The sequence below is a fragment of the Urocitellus parryii genome, chromosome 7 (assembly GCF_045843805.1).
Source record: "Urocitellus parryii isolate mUroPar1 chromosome 7, mUroPar1.hap1, whole genome shotgun sequence".
NCBI classification, from domain to species: Eukaryota; Metazoa; Chordata; class Mammalia; order Rodentia; family Sciuridae; genus Urocitellus; species Urocitellus parryii.
In genome coordinates, this window is record NC_135537.1 from 117,941,611 (window position 1) to 117,957,956 (window position 16,346).

General features: G+C 44.4%; 1 protein-coding gene across 1 annotated transcript in view; it reads left to right on the forward strand.

Annotated features, from left to right (window-relative positions):
• The first annotated feature begins 9,159 nt into the window (after positions 1-9,159).
• Usp22 (ubiquitin specific peptidase 22) overlaps positions 9,160-16,346 on the forward strand; it is a 37,426-nt gene continuing 30,239 nt past the window's right edge. Inside the window, exon 1 of the mRNA XM_026408673.2 lies at positions 9,160-9,571. Coding sequence (XP_026264458.1) covers positions 9,401-9,571 — 171 coding nt within the window. The 5' untranslated portion in view covers positions 9,160-9,400. The remainder of the gene's footprint in view (positions 9,572-16,346) is intronic.

The window sequence follows — 16,346 nt, forward strand, 5'->3', positions numbered from 1 at the left end:
CCTGGGGTAGGTTGTCCACTTATCCAGCTACAATCTCCTCATGCACAAAGCAGGGTTCAGAGCGTTCCCCTGTGAGTGTGGTGTGCCACAGCTCAGAGAAGTCTTGAAGGTGTACCTCAGAGGCTCACATGTCAACAGCTTCATCCTCATTGGGGTGATGTTTGGAGATGGGATCTTTAATGGGGGCCTTCGGAGTCCCAGGGGTGTGGCTCAGAAGGGACGGTGGGGCCACAGTCTCTCTCTGGTTGTGACCTCTTGCTCCTGCACACACTCTTGCCATGGTGCCTGTTAGGGCTCCATCAGAGACTGAATCAAAGGCCCTGCCTGATTCTGGATATCAAACTTCCAGAACTGGGAGCTAAATAAGCTTCTTTTCTTTATAAAAGTAAACTTCTTAAAAATTCCAGAAAATTCTAAAATGACTGAGTTAAATACATGACTCCTCCTATATGCTAAGCTCTTTTTTTTTCCTATGTCCTAATCTCTCTCTCTCTCTCTCTCTCTCTCTCTCTCTCTCTCTCTCTCTCTAGGTCTAAACAACAGAACTTTTTATTTTGTTACAATCTAGAGGCCAGAAGTCTCAGGTTCTGGGTCAGCAGGCTTCGTTTTTCCTGAGGCCTCTCTGTTTGGCTTGCAGATGGACATCTTCTCCCTACGTATTTCATTTTATTTTATTTTGGGGTATTATAGATGCACACAACACTTTTATTTTATTTATTTATCTTTATGTGGCGCTGAGGATGGAACCCAGGGCCTCACCCATGCTAAGCAAGCCCTCTACCACTGAGTTACAGCCCCAGACCCCTCCCTAGGTCTTCACCTGATTTCTCCTTTGTACCTGCCTCTGTTCTAATGTCCTTTCCTTTGTCTTTCAACATTTTTATTAGTGCATCGTAGTTGTACACGGTGGTGGGATTTATTGTTAGTATTCCTACATGCACACGATACAGCAGTATCACTTGGCTAATACGGTTGCCCATGTCTCCCCTTGCCATCTCTTCCTCCCACCCTCGGGTCCCTCTTCTGTATTCTACTGATCTTCCTTCAGTGTTCATGAGATCCTCCCAACGTCCTTCTTTTCAGTTGTCCTCTCTAGCTTTCGCATGTGAGAGAAAACATGACCCCTTGACCTGAGTTTGGGCTTATTTCACTTCACATAATGTTCTCAAGTTCCAATCGTTTTCCTGCAAATTACATACTTTTATTCTTCTTTACGACTTGAATAAAACTCCAAGGTGTATATACACCACATTTTCTTTACCCATTCATCTGCTGATGAACACCTAAGCTGGTTCCATAGTTTGTTAAATGTGAATTGGGCTGCTTTTTTTTTTTATATTTATTTTTAATTTTTATTTATTTATTTATTTTTTAGTTCTTGGCGGACACAACATCTTCGTTTGTATGTGGTGCTGAGGTTCGAACCCAGGCCGCATGCATGCCATGCGAGTGCGCTACCGCTTGAGCCTCATCCCCAGCCCTGAATCGGGCTGCTTTAAACATGGGTATGCATGTATCTCCGTAGTCTGACTTTAATTCTTCTCCATAAATAACTCGGAGGAGTGGTATAGCTGGGTCGGGTGGTGGTTCCTTTCCTCAGTTTTTTTTTTTTTTTTTTTTTTTGAGAAAACTCCATTCTGATTTCCAGAGTGGCTGTACTAATTTACAGTCCCCCCACCCAACGGTGTAAAAGTGTTCCTTTTTCTTCATCCTCTCCAGCATTTATTGTTGTTGGTATTTCTAACGAGTGCCATTCGAACATTGTCCTAAATTCTCTTCGAGACACACCTGTAATCCCAGCCGCTCAGAAGGCTGAAGCAGGAGGACTGCAAGTTTGAGGCCAGCCTCGGCAATTTTGCAAGACCCTCAGCAACTTATCAAGAGCCTGTCTCCAAACAAACAATCAAAAGGACTAGAGAGGTAATTCCGTGTGAAAGTGCCCGAGTTCAATTACCTCTGTGCTATACATGAGGAAACCGAGACCCCAACCTGCTGAAAGTCACATGCCTATAAGTCCTGCAGACAGGATCGGTCTCACACCTCTTACCTGACATGCTCTGTGGCCTCTGCTCAGCTGAGAACATGTGTGAGGCAGAGGAGGGATGGGGTAGAAGCCCAAGGTGGTGGGCAGTAATGGGAAGGAGTTGGAAAGGGAGGAGGAGGAGACAGGGTTTGACTGACTCAGCATCCCTGACCATATATGCACTTGTGCATCCTGCGCACCTTCCTGAATATTCTTCTTTTTCTTTCTTTCTTTCTTTTTTTTTTTTTCCCAATCCACTACTGGGGACTGAGTCCTGAGCCATCAGTCGACACTGAGCTACATTCCCAGTCCAACCTTTCTTCCTTATGGTGGTTCATTCCCTTCCGTAAGAGGAACATGGGTCCAGCCTGAACCCGGCCTCCTCTTCTCTCTGAGGCTGCATTGCCTCATCAGCCTGGACCTCAGGGCAAAGGGATCCTCAGCCACCCAGCCTGGACGCTGGAAAGAGGTGGAGACGGGCTTTCTGGAGTCCTGAGTAGGCTGAGGAGTGGGCACCCCGGTTGTGAAAACAACAGCTCCCCCAAGGAGTTTCAACATGCATTCAGTTCCAAACAGGTCATTGGAATTTCTGACTTTAATTCTGACGCAGGATGCTATATTTTGCCCCTTCTGAGAGACATATATTCCTAGCTTTTTTTTTTTTTTTTCTAAATCTGTCCTCTGTGCCTTCTCTCATACAGAGGAGAATTTTGTGTTTTGCTTTATCTTACTTTGAATCAGGGTCTCACTATGTTTTTGCTCAGCCTGGTCTCCAACTTGTGGACTCAAGGGATCCTCCTCCCTCAGCCTCTGTAGTATAGACGATTTTAATAGCCAAGCTATCTCAAGAGGCCCAGAGTGCCGGGGCAAGTCTCTTTCGTTACATGAAAAATGAATCCACAACAAAATGATGAAGTTGAATGCAGCTGGGATGCTGTTTGTGGCCAGAGCCAAGTGGTGGCCGACTTCAGGACATTGAATGGCAAGGGGACAATACCCTCTGGTGCTCTGCATCCACTGAGACTCCACTTACTCGTGCCTAAAAATGGGACGAAGCCATGTACTTCAAGGGTCATGACAAAGTCAAATGAGATGATAGGTGTAAAAAGCCGTTTCTGAAATTGTGGCTCAGCGGTAGAGTACTTGCCTGGCATGTGCAGGGCTCTGGGTTCAATCCTCAGCACCACATAAAAATAAATGAATGGAATAAAGGTATTGTGTCCAAGTACAACTAAAAAATAAATATATATATATATATATATATATATATATATATATATATATATATTTTTATAAAAAAGCTATTCAGGGTCACACATGGATGATTAAGATGTACTTTTCTCTCCCTGCTTTCACGATGACATAGGGCAATGTGGATGATTTGATGGAAAAATAAATAATCAATTAAAACATTTTGTGCCTGGTTTGGTGGCACATGTCTCTAATCCCAGCTGCTAGAGAGGCTGAGAAATAAGGGAAACAAGTTGGAGGCATGAAGATAACAAGACCCTCTCTCTCCATTAAAAATGGAAAGATCTGGAGATGTAGCTCAGTGATAGAGTGCTATGGGAGACCAACATTACATGTGACTGAGTCACACTCCCCGGCTGGGTGCTGAGGTGCTCAGTGGCAGAAATGTGGCAGAGCTTTCCCCACCCTTCATGGGTTCGAGGGTCAGTGTCTCCTGCATGGGTGTGTCTTGCTACAGCCCCATGGGTGAAGCTATGCTCACCTGCTCCTTTGCAATATAACCCCTTGCCCTGGTTAGGATAGAATCTTCCACGGAAGTGCCTTGTGTGTGTCCCCTTCTCTTACTGTGCCCTTGGGTGTGGCCTACCCAGGTGTCAGTCAACCTGCTGACAGTGGACATCATGAAGATAGACTCAGCCCCTGAAACCTGACCCCTTGCCTCATTTGAATAGCTTCTCCTCAATAAAAGGGGTCAGCGCGTGCTCTTGTTCTGTCTCTTCCTGCGGACCCTTAAGGTCAGAGGAGCCATATTTGTGTCTCTTGTGTGGTTATTTTGCACAGCCCAGTTAGCCCAGTTCAACTGGAGTGACCCCTGAGCCTTTTAGTCACGGGAACAGAAACTCGGCAGAGTGCCCCTGAGTTCAATTCTCAGTTACCATGAAAACAAACAAACAAAAAAACCCAAAACATTTTGTCATCAGAACTAAGAAAAATTACTTGTCTACAACAGTGTGAGAAAAAGCTGCTTTTATGTGAACTTCTGCAGACTGTGAATTTCTGAGCCCCTCCCCTGACATGCTGGGTATAAAACTCTGAAACTCCCTGAACTCGGGGTTCAGGGGATTGATTGATTACAGCAAAGGCTGTGCCCTCTGAACCTGGCTGCAGCCACATAAAACTGTTTCCTGCTGTCTTTGGTGCCTTGCCTCGTTTGTCCCTACAACAGCTTCATCCAACATTATAGATGAATCCAAGTTGACTTCTCCCTCACCGTAAATTAACTGTTATTAATGGGTTGGTTTGTTTCTTCCAGACTTTTAATAATACCCACATAGAGTATTGTTTTCTCATTAGTGTCAGGATATCATCTGTAATTTTCTATAATTTGTTTTATTTACTGATGATTTACAGACTTCACATCAGTACTTGTCTTATCCCACTGTTGCTAATAACACAATACCAGTGATTGGGTAAATCATAAGGAAAAGAGATTCATTTTGATTCAAAGTTCTGAATCAAGGATAAGAAGCCTCATCTGGTGAAGGTCTTCTTGTTGGCAGAGTTCCCGGGTATGGCACAGTGAGAAACAGGGAGAGCATGTGCCAATCTGTTCTCTCTTCCTCTTCTTAATAAGCTACTGTACGCATTCAGCAATGAGGGTCTCACCCTGCTGACTTCATCTAACGCTAATTGTTTTTCAAAGGTCTCACTTCTGAACACCCTTGTAATATTTTTTTTCAATTTTATTTTTTTAGTTGTTGATGGAACTTTATTTTATTTATTTATTTTTATGAGGCACTGAGAATTGAACCCAGTGCCTCACCCATGGTAGGCAAGCGCTCCACCACTGAGCCACAACCCCAGCTCCAGCTCTGTCCTCATTATTGGATAAGCATTGGGGACAAGGACCAAGCTTTTGGTATCACTGTCGGGATTGAACTCAGGGCCTTGTTCAGCTAGGCAAGCACTCTACTACTGAGACACATCCCCAGCCCAGCCCTTTATATTTTTATTTTATTTTATTTTTTTGCTTTTTTGAGACAGGGTCTCAAAAATATCTTACATGAGTTTGGAGAGAGTTTTGGAGAGAACAAGCCATATTCAAACCATAGTGATATTTATAGAACTACTTCTTTTTAAAATTAATGTTATTAGTATCTTATTTTCTTTTTTTGTGGCACTGGGGATTGATCCCAGTGTTCTCTGCTAGGGTAATGCTCTACTACTGATCTCTACCAGAGCCACGTCCCCAGCCCTATTTTGTATTTTATTTAGAGACAGGGTCTCACTGAGTTGCTTAGCACCTCACGATTGCTGAGATTGGCTTTGAACTTGAGATCCTCTTGCCTCAGCCTCCCAAGCTGCTGGGATTACAGGCGTGTCCCACCAGCCCTTTTCATTTTTGAAAATATTGACACCATAGTGATATTTATATAACTCCTATGGTTTGAGTTTTGCTTATTTGCCCAGGCTGGCCCTGAACTTGGGATCCTCCTTTCTCAGCCTCTAGAGTTACTGGGGTCACAGCCATGTGCCACCATACTCTGCTATATACTCCATTTTATAAATGGCTCCAGAGTATTCCCTAGAACAGCCATTCCATAGTTTATTCAACAGTTCTCTTATTAATGGTATTTAGGTTGGCTCCACTTTTTCCCCTATTTAAAAAAATGTACTAAAGAGCACTGTCCATGTTTCTGTTAGAGTTTGCTTCTCGAGCATATTCCAGTTTTTATATTGTGAGTAAGCCTGTTCTGATTATAGAGCATTTTAAATCCTTATGTATTAATTCAAGTAGAGAGCAAAGAAGTTCCTCTGAAGTTAAATGACCATATTGATTAATATAATTAATATATATAATTATATATTAATATTTCATTTTTCAAAATATTAATATGGATTAAAATAGACCAATATTAGGGTTTGAATGCTAAATTCACATGCTTGAAACCAAATTATTTGTAAGTCAGAGCACTCCTCACATTCAGTATATATGGAGAGAATCACAGAATTTTTAAAAAACATTTATTGATTTGTTTTTAGTTAGAGGTGGACACAATACCTTTATTTTATTTTTATGTGGTGCTGAGGCTGGAATCCAGTGCCTCATGTATGCTAGGCAAGCATTCTACCTCTGAGCCACAACCCCAGCCTGGAATCACATATACTTTTATTTTTATTTATTCTTTTCAGTCTTGGGGATCAAACCCAGGGCCTCAAATATGCTAGGCATGTGCTCCACCACTGAGCCACACTCAATCCCACATAATTTTTAATTCCAGACTTATTAACTATTTGTTATTTCCCTTTTTAGTAAGCCCATATTTCTTCCTCAAATATACCTTGCCTTAACCAGTGTTTTATTCCAAGGATAGTCTTATTAGATTTTCCTATGTGTTTGTGGTTGATTAGGTAGCTAATTAATTTAGCAGGCAATTTGGGAACACCGAAAGCAGGCATTCATGTTTTGGGGCACTGGGAGATGCTGTCATCATCCTCATGGATTTTTTTCATGCTTTGGAGAGAATAGACCACCACCACAACAAATATAGAAGTAAATGAATGCTATATCAGATAGTTGATAAGTTCTTTGGAGGAAAAAAAAAGCAGGTTTAAGGGCTGGGGTTGTAGCTCAGTGATTGATAGAGCGCTTGCCTAGCATGTGTGAGGCACAAGGTTTGATTCTCAGCACTGCATATAAATACATAAATAAATATCCATTGATAACAACAACAAAAATAAATAAATAAATAAATAAATAAAAGGGTATGGGGGCAGGGGTTGTGGCTCAGTGGTAGAGCACTTGCCTGATATGTGTGAGGCCCCTGGTTTGATCCTCATATAAATAAATAATTAAATTAAATTAAATTAAATAAACAAAATAAAGGTCCATTGACAACTAAAAAAAAAGTATTTTTAAAAAAGCAGGGTATACGGGGTAAAAATGGGAGTTCATAACCCACTTGGATCAAATGTATGAAATATGTCAAGAACTATGTAATGTTTTGAACAACCAATAATAAAAATTTTTTAAAAAGCAAAAAAAAAAAATTAAAAAAGCAGGGTAAGGGAACGGAGAATTTTGAATAGAGGATATAATTTTCAATAGAGTGGCAGTGGAACGCCTCATCGCCTCATGATAAAGCCTGGAAAGAGTTCAGGGAGCATAAACCGTGGAATACCGGGGGTGCGATGGAAAGCATTTTAGGCATAAAGAGAGACTACAGACTCAAAGGCTCTGAGGCAAAATTGTGTTTGGCAATCTGCCCCCCAACACAAATGCTCTAATCCAGTAGTCAACAAATTAAGCGCTGTAGCTTTAAGAACCATGATACCTCTATCTTTATTTTTCAACTGGTGATAGCTCTGGAGAGCAACTGGTTTTCTCCTATCTGTGGAAGAATGCTGCAAACTCTCAAGCAATGAGATGAGTACAGGGGAGCAGCATCTCACCTCACCCAAGAGGTTTCCCAAGATCTCTTTCCTCCCCCTCTCAACCGCCACCCACCCACCCCCAAGCTTTTTTTTTTTTTTTTTTTCCTTAAAAAATTGGAGACCTTGCCTCCCTGGTCTCGAAATTGACATTCTCATGCCTCAGAGTTACTGGCATTGCAGGTGTGTGCCACCGCCCCTGGCTCTCTTGCATACTTAAAACCATAGATCTTCTAATATTTAACACAACGTAAAGGCTTATATGAATAGTTGTCACGCTGCATTGCTTAGGGAACAATGACACTTAGGAAATCACGACAAGAAAAATGTCTGTAGCACTCAGTACAGGACATTTCCCCTGTCCCCCAGATATTTTCTATCCTCGGTGGGTAGAATCCTTAGACGTGGAACCCACAGAGAAGAAGGCTGATTGCACTCTTTAGACCTGGGGTGCCCCACCTAGCAGCCGCGAGCACTTGAAATGTGGCTGGTACAAACTGGATGTGCTTGAAACACACACTAGATTTCAAAGACTTCGTGCAAAATTGGAAAATATCTCACTAACAATTTTACAGTATTGCTTACATGGCGAAATGATATTCAGGCTAGGTTGGGTTGACGAAGCTGTCTCACTAAAATTAATTTCGCCTTTTTTTCCTCTATTCGATTTTTAAAAAATGCAGGTTTTATATGATAAATTATTGTGTAATGGTGTATTAAGAATTGTAATGCAAAATAAATAAATTTTAAAAACTAAAATGCAAACTAAAAAAAAAAATGCAGGTTTTATGAAATTTCTAATTCGGTACGTGACTGGCATCCTGTTTCAACTGGACAGCTCTGAGGTTAGGTCTTCCCCTGGACTGCGGGCTCCTGGTTGGGAGGGACCCCAACTGCATCCTTGAAGCAGTGCCAAACAGGAGGCTCGCCGTTCAATCTAACGCCCCCGACACTGCAGCGGGAACACGGGCTACGAAGGCGGTAGGGTCCTGAGAGAAAGTCCCACAGGACGGGGTCCGGTTGCCAGGGCAGCACAGCACATCAGGGAAGCGCCCAGGGAGAGGGGAGCGCAGACTCAGAGTCCACGCCGCCGCCTCCCACCCCCCACCCGCCCGTGGCCCCGCCTCTTTGCGGCAGAGCTCAGGCCGGTGCAAACCGGTTCCGCACCCTGACGGACATCCAGCGCCACCCAATCCTCAGCACGCCCCCCCGCCTCCGCAGTTCCGAGTGGAAGGCCCGGCAAGTCCAGTCGCCGGCATCCCGAGAGGCGGTCCTGAGCCAGATGGATGGTTTTGTCAGCCTATGATCATGGCCGGAGGTGCCGCGGGGGGGGCGCGGCAGCCAATGGCGTAGACGTGAGGATGGGCCTTTGTTTCCCCTCCACCGCCCCGTAGCTGCGGGCGCGGGAGGAGTCGGGACGGCGGGGGGCGGGGCTGCTGCCGGCCGGAGTCTGCGCACTAGGGCGGCGCCTGCCGGCTGGCTCGGGGTGACGTAATCTCCGCCCGCGAACCCGGAGAGCTCTGCGCTGAGGGGCCCGCGGCCGCCGCAGCTCGGGGGCGGCGCCTGCACCGCCGCCGCCTCCCCTCGGCGTTCTCGCAGCTCTGTCTTTGTCCGCCGGCGCCGCGGCCGCCCGCTTTGTTCCCCGGCGCCCTCGCCTCGGCCGACGGGGCGCGCAACCCAGCAGCTCCCGCCGCGCTGGCGTCGTCTTCGCCCCCCTCGCCGCCGGCCCCCGTGCGAGGCCGGGCCTTGCCCCCGATGGTCTCCCGGCCTGAGCCCGAGGGCGAGGCCATGGACGCCGAGCTCTCGGTGGCGCCGCCGGGCTGCTCGCACCTGGGCAGCTTCAAGGTGGACAACTGGAAACAGAACCTGCGGGCCATCTACCAGTGCTTCGTGTGGAGCGGCACCGCGGAGGCCCGCAAGCGCAAGGTGAGACCCCGCCAGCTCCGCGGCCTGGGCTGGCCCACGACACCCCCCTCTTTCTGCAGCGCGGGGCTGCACGCGGGGATTAGGGGTCTTGGGGCCCCCGATGGGGGTGGGGAGGGGAGGGCCTGCGACCTTCCCGCCGCCTCCTGGGGCTGCGTGCATTAGCGGGGGGGGAGGGGCAGGAGCGTTCTCATTCCCCATCCCCCCCACCTCCCCCTCTGGTCTCAGAGGGTGGGGACGGGGGAGGGCGAATGCAAACTGGGAGGGGGGTTCTGCCACCGGGTTGCGAGGGCAGCTTGGGGCTGCAGGAGAGGGTTTCCAGGGTTCCAGGAATCTTCCAGGACTGGGAGGGGATGGGGGCGCCGGGGAAAGATAAGAGAGGAAGACCCCCGGGCCTGGGGTGATCTTCGGCGGTCACTCTGGCCAACCGTCTTGAAGGCTCCATGACATCCGAGAGTCCATTCGTGCAGGTCCGGGCTCGGATCCCAGTACTGGGACCAGGAGCCTGTGCCCGAGACCTGGGTGGTTAGGGTGTTCCTAGGGTACTGGAAAGGGTACCCCCCCCCCCCCCAGGGCCAGGGTCTACAGGGACAGACTGGGCGAGGGCGTCCCTTTTTTCCTCTGGTTCAGTTGTGGAATGGAAGGGGTTGGGGAGAGAAGGGCGGGCGGGGACGAGCCGAGGGAGCGAATCCTCTAGCTGTGGAGAGGCGCGTCGCCACGACCACTGAGGATTTGTGTTGTAGCTACGGAGAAGTGAATTGAAAAAAAAAATTTTTTTTTGGCTGATGGTAAAGGTGGGGCTTGGAGCCTCTGCAATGAGGAACCATTGAGGTAGTCACAGTGATACCATTGTTTTTTTTTTTTTTTTTTCTTCTTCTTCCAATTGTGTACATCCAAGCAATTAAGCGAATTAATATTTGGAAACCAGAAAATAATATTATTTCTTAAACTTTTTTTTTTAATAATTCAACGCAGTTTTGCAAATGACAACCCTAACTTGGGAGTCGTTATCAATTTCCACCTTGAATAGCACTTTGTAATGGGAAAACCAATAGATCTGCTGGGTTTGTATGGCCTTGTTAGGTGTTCTCTTTCTTTTTGTTTTTTTGATAGTAATGATGCTGGGCATAGTTATCGTTGAGAATGAACTAAGATTACATGAAACAGTTTTTTTTTTTTTTTACTGTCAGTGAGATTCTTGCTACTTATGGAATTATGACTCTTAAAACTAGCTGATAATCTTGTTGCAACTGTTTTGTTCGTTTCTGGATTAAGTCTTGATGTAAAATGCATTTCTACATGGGAATAAATAGTGAATCCTCTCCCTCTCCTCCCCCCCCCCCCCTTTTTTTTTTTTTTTTTTGGTACCAGGATTTGCTTTACCACTGAGCCACAACAGCTACAACCCCAGCCCTTTTTTTTTTTTTTTTTTTTTTTTTTTTTTAACGTTTTGAGACAAGTTCTCCCTCAATTGCTTAGTGCCTCACTGAGTTGCTCAGGCTGGCTTTGAACTTGTGATCCTCCTGCTTCAGCTTCCTGAGCCTAGTTTTCTAAGATATGAAATTCTTATTTTTTGCAATGTGGCTTAGATTAGTATTTTTAATATCTAATTTTAGTTGCTTAGTTTGAAAGCTATTGAACCACATCTGTGTTCTCTAGTAAAGATTTAAGCTACAGACAGGTGATAAATATTTCTCTTGAAATTCAGGACTGTCAATTATTGCACTGCCATTTAGTAGTCTACCAACAATTAATCCTGAATATTCTTTGATTGGGAGGGTGGGGAGTTATTTTCTTGTATTATTTCACATCCCATGTGACTATTTCTAACACTAAGTGGCCCAGTTTAGGAAAATTTAGTTTGAGAATCAATTTAACTATGGTGATTAACAGGGAATAACATACATTTTCCATGTTGTATAGGATTAAAATGTATTTGGTTTTAAGATATGAACTTTGACAATACTTCAGTGATCACTGAGCTACGCCCTCAGCTTTCCCCCTGCCTCCCTCCTTCTCCCCCTCTTCTCTGTCTTAGACTAGCTCAGTTGTTGAGACTGGCCTCCAACTTGCAATCTTCCTGCCTCAGTCTCCCCAGTGTTTGGGATTATGGGTATGGGCCACTAGGGCAGGCCCTAAATTGTAGTTTTTTTGGGGGGTGGAGGGGTGCCAGGGATTGAATTCAGGGGCACTCAACCACTGAGCCACATCCCCAGCCTTGATTTGTATTTTTTTTAGAGACAGGGTCTCACTGAGTTGCTTAATGCCTTGCTTTTGCTGAGGCTGTCTTTGAACTCATGATCCTTGTGCCTCAGCCTCCTGAGTAAATGAAGGTGTCCTTTTGAGTTGCAATTTAACCATTGGAATGAATCCCTGGATGAATAGGAGTGACAAATTTTCTCATTTGAGGTGAGTCAGGTTATGAGTTTTGTATCCAAACTTTGCTCCTTCTTTAAATAAGGGAATGAGGGGAAACATGGTCAGATTTATTAGATTTCTTCCCAATTAGGCTTGAATTGCAGTACAAATCTTGTACTGCTGAATGTAAAAATGTTCCCAGGGTTTGGAGTTCACTATTACCTGTCTCCTCTTTGCATTTCTGGTGTATGTTAAATGTAACAAATGTCTTACCACTTCAGGTAAGTGTAAACACAGCAACTGGCCATAAAAAGTCAGGAAGTGTAATAGTTCTACTGGTTATTGTGACTTAACATACTCTGCATTATATTTTGAGTATGTAGATATTTGGAAAACAGGGTTTTGTTTGTTTGTTTGTTTTTAAATAATCATTTCTCTTTTCTTTGCTCTTAAGTTTTATGGCAGCCTCTCCTTCGGGGAAAAGCTTTCAATGCACAGAATTTGGGTCCGAAATCAACTCTTCTGGTAAAAATGCTTAGGGAAAGTTTTTAGTTTGGGAAAGGGCTAGAGAGGAGGGAGAACTATCTGGGCAGGACCAGTTGAGGGCGAATGGTGAATTCATGTGGTAAGGGAACACGTTCCCGCTTCTGTGTTTGGAGTCGTAAGAGCACTGTTGGAGGAATAAGACGCCGACACCCTTTGGAAGAAAGGGGCTGAGTCCTTTTTGGACTACCCATTTTCTCTTTAATTCTGAGTCAGCTGAAGTACTGACGGAGTTTGTGGACTCACCCCTGAGTTCGTGCCTTCAGGACTTGAAGTTGGAATTAGCACCCAAAACAGTAGGTGTGAAATAGCATACTAATTTTTGCCTTAAACTTGTTAATCAGTTTAAAGAAGGAATAATCTGCTGGGCTAGGCACACTGTAATCCTAGGGACTCAGCAGACTGAGGCAGGAGGATAACAAGTTCAAAGCCAGCCTCAGCAACTTAATGAGAGCCTGTCTCAAAAAATAAGCAGATCTGGGATTGTGGCTAAGTGGTTAAACTGCTGGATTCAAACCCTAGTACAACAAAAAGGAATGATCTAGGGCAAGGCCAAGACTGCATCTGAAAGTTCACTTCCATGTGTTGAACATCAGGGCGGAAGCCGGGATGGTTAAAAGGAGAGATAGAGAAACGCAGTGTAAAGCACTGAAGTGTAAGATAGTGAACAGGCATGGTGTCCTGGCTTCCCTTTTGTATCTTTACAGGTGACCATAGGAGTTTTCAGTTGGTGTACAATAAGAAGAGGAGCAGCTTGTGCAGTCGGTATTTGGGGGGTGGTGTAGGCCTTTGTTTGTGATAGGGAAAAGGAGGTCATTTTAGATGAAAAGTGATCTTGGGTTATTTGTCTTGAATTAGTGGTACCGTGCCATGTGTTTTAGAGAAGGATTTGTAGTCCACCCTCCTAATTTTCAAAGTCCACATTTAACCAGCCATAGATTGAAAATACTAGGAGAAAAAAGGTTGAGTCTGTACTGAACATGTACAGCCTCTTCCCATGTCATTATGCCCAACAGTAAAACAACTCCTTACATAGCATTTACATTCTGTTAGGTATTTTAAATAATCTAGAGGTGATGGGGAAAGATGTGTTTGGGTTCTGTACAGAACCTATCCCACTTTATGTAAGGGACTTTGATATCCTGGGAGTTTGGTATGGGGTGGTCGTAGAATAAGTTTCTGGAAGATAACTAGGAAGTACTTCAGGATGTGCAGTCTGGCACAGGGAAGGCTAAGGGCCAGCTCTGCCTGTTGGGCGCTGGGTTCCATCCCTAGTACTGCCCAAAACACGACCCAACACCAGGGACCCGGAAGTCTGCCTGTGTCACTAGCTCTATTGATGACTAAACTAGTCTTCATTGGCTCAGAGTGGTGGTAAGAACACTGTTGAGAGCTCTCCCCTCTTTCATTAATTATTTTTATTTTAGCTCACGTTTCCATGTCTTTTTTTTTTTTTTAGTGGACTTTTTCCCTTTTCAAACTTTTTTTTTTTTTTTCTCTCTTTGAGGAATCAGCAGTTTGCTTTATCTTTCTTTTGGGGGGAGCTGATTTCTCAAATCATCACACTGTCCCTGATAGGTCGTTCCATTCAGAGAAAAAGGTTGAATGGGAATACTTTATTTTTTATTTTTATTTTTTTTTGGGGGGGAATACTTTATTTTAAAGGGGATGGTTTGTCCCTGTTTCCCAGGCTGGTCTGGAAGCCTGGGCTCAGGCAGTCCTCCTTTCTCATCCCTCTGAGAGCTGAGACTAAAGGTGCACTCTACCGTTTCTGATTAAGTTTTAAAACTGTTTTTATATATAATTATTCAGTCATAATAATTATACATATTAGTGGATTTCATGTTGACAGTTTCACACATGCATACATTGTACTTTTTTAATTAAAGTTTTTATTTTGTGGTCAATGTAGATTGACAGGCTGGTATGAGAAGTAACAGTGGTCCTCTCTGCCTTCTCCACACCTCCCCCAGGGGTGTAACTATCAACAAGATTTTGACACTGCTGCACTTGCTCTTTGATACAGTTCACCCGTGTTTCTCAGTTTGCCTCAGTTTTGTTTCTGCTTGTTTGTATGAATAGTTAGTTCTGTGCAAATTAGTCAGCTTGTAGGGCAGTTTTAGATTTATTGAAGAGTTACAAAGTCCCACAACCCCTCTCCCAGTTTCTGATTGTTAACATCTCTCATTGCAGTACTGATACCTTTTTGGTACCACCTTTTTCCCTTTTTGGTACCACTGCTGTACATACCCAACCCTTTTTATTTTATATGGAGACAGGGTTTTGCTAAGTTGCCCAGGCTGGCCTCAAGCTTGCAGTCCTCCTGCTTCAGCCTCCTGAGAAGCTGGAGGCGTTATAGGTGTGAGCTGTTGTGCCTGGTCAGAGTGGCTATACATTGGAGTTTTTCTATATGGAAGATTTGCCCATTATCCCTCATTTATGTGTTTACTTAATCATTTACTTATCAGGATTAACTTGTGGATGTTAAATAAATATAAACATAATACAATATTCATTCATTTTTTGATATACTGGGGATTGAACCCAGGGCCTTGCACATGCTAGGCAAGTGCTCTACCACTGAGCTACATTCCCAGCCCTCATGTTATTTTGTTGCTCATATTCTAGCTTCAGTTACTAGGAGCTCTTTCAGTTGGCTTCTGTGTCCTTTTGACATATCATTATTGGTTCCTCTCTTTTCCCTAAGAGACACGGCCTCACTACATTGCCTAGACTAGCCTCGAATTCCTGGGCTCATGCAATCCTCCAACTTCAGCCTTCCAAGTAATTCCACATTATTCTGTTCGTCATTTTTGAGCATTTCATTACTTTCCAGTATTGCAAAATATTTCAGGGTCAAATTATATATTTTCTGCTCTGGTGTTAGATTCTGCCGTTTCTCCAAGGATCCCTGGTTCCATGTATTAGAGAATGAAATTAGAAACCGGGATCTGGGCACTGGTGTGCTCATTAATTACTGGGATATGGTGGCTTCTTGGCTGTCTGAGGATAGCATTAAAAAATAGACCTGTTGTGTGTTAATCCATCTGGACACACGTCTATAATTTTTTCAGTATATCCCTTTGCATCCATATTAAGCCATACATGGTGTCTCCAACTCTAATCCAGTATTATATGGATCATTTTCTAGTTTTCCCTTCTTGGTTATCTGTAACTTCTGTGTCCAACAGAGAGAAACTTGGCTCCCATCACCCACAGTCCATTTTTTAAATAGTTCAGTCTCTGTGGACATGTGTAGAGGTTTCAGAACTAGTGCTGGGTACACCTTTCCTTTAGTGAGCACCCTTCACTCATTGCCAAGTTACTTGGGAACTTTCTTCCTATCCCTTTCAGTGCATTATGTCCTCTACCTGCAGGATAACCAGATTCTTCTCTCACAGGCTGCATTCCATCCTGGCATCCTCCGACTGTGTCATGTAAAATTTTGCATGGGTAAAAGATGATTGTTTTTTGTATGTGACAGATTGAAGCCAATGGCACTCTACCACTGAGCAATACCCTGAGCCCTTGTTTTTAGTTTTTATTTTGAGACGGTCTCTCCTAGGTTGCCATGGCTGACCATGAACTTGGAATCCCTCTGCCGTAGCCCTCGTGTAGCTAGGAGTACTGGTGTGAGCCTGCATGACCAGTGGAGGTCGGCTCTGTTCTGTAAAGTTTAGTGAATTTTTTGGTGGTGCTGACAAGTGAAGCCAGGGCTTCATCCATGCTGACAAATGTTCTGCTACTGAGATACAGCCTGTTCAATGAATTTTGACAAATGCACCCACCACTAGGGTCACATACAGAGCAGTTTCACTGCTTCCACTGCTCAACTCTCCCTATCCCTAGCAGCCACTGATCTGTTTACCATCTGTGT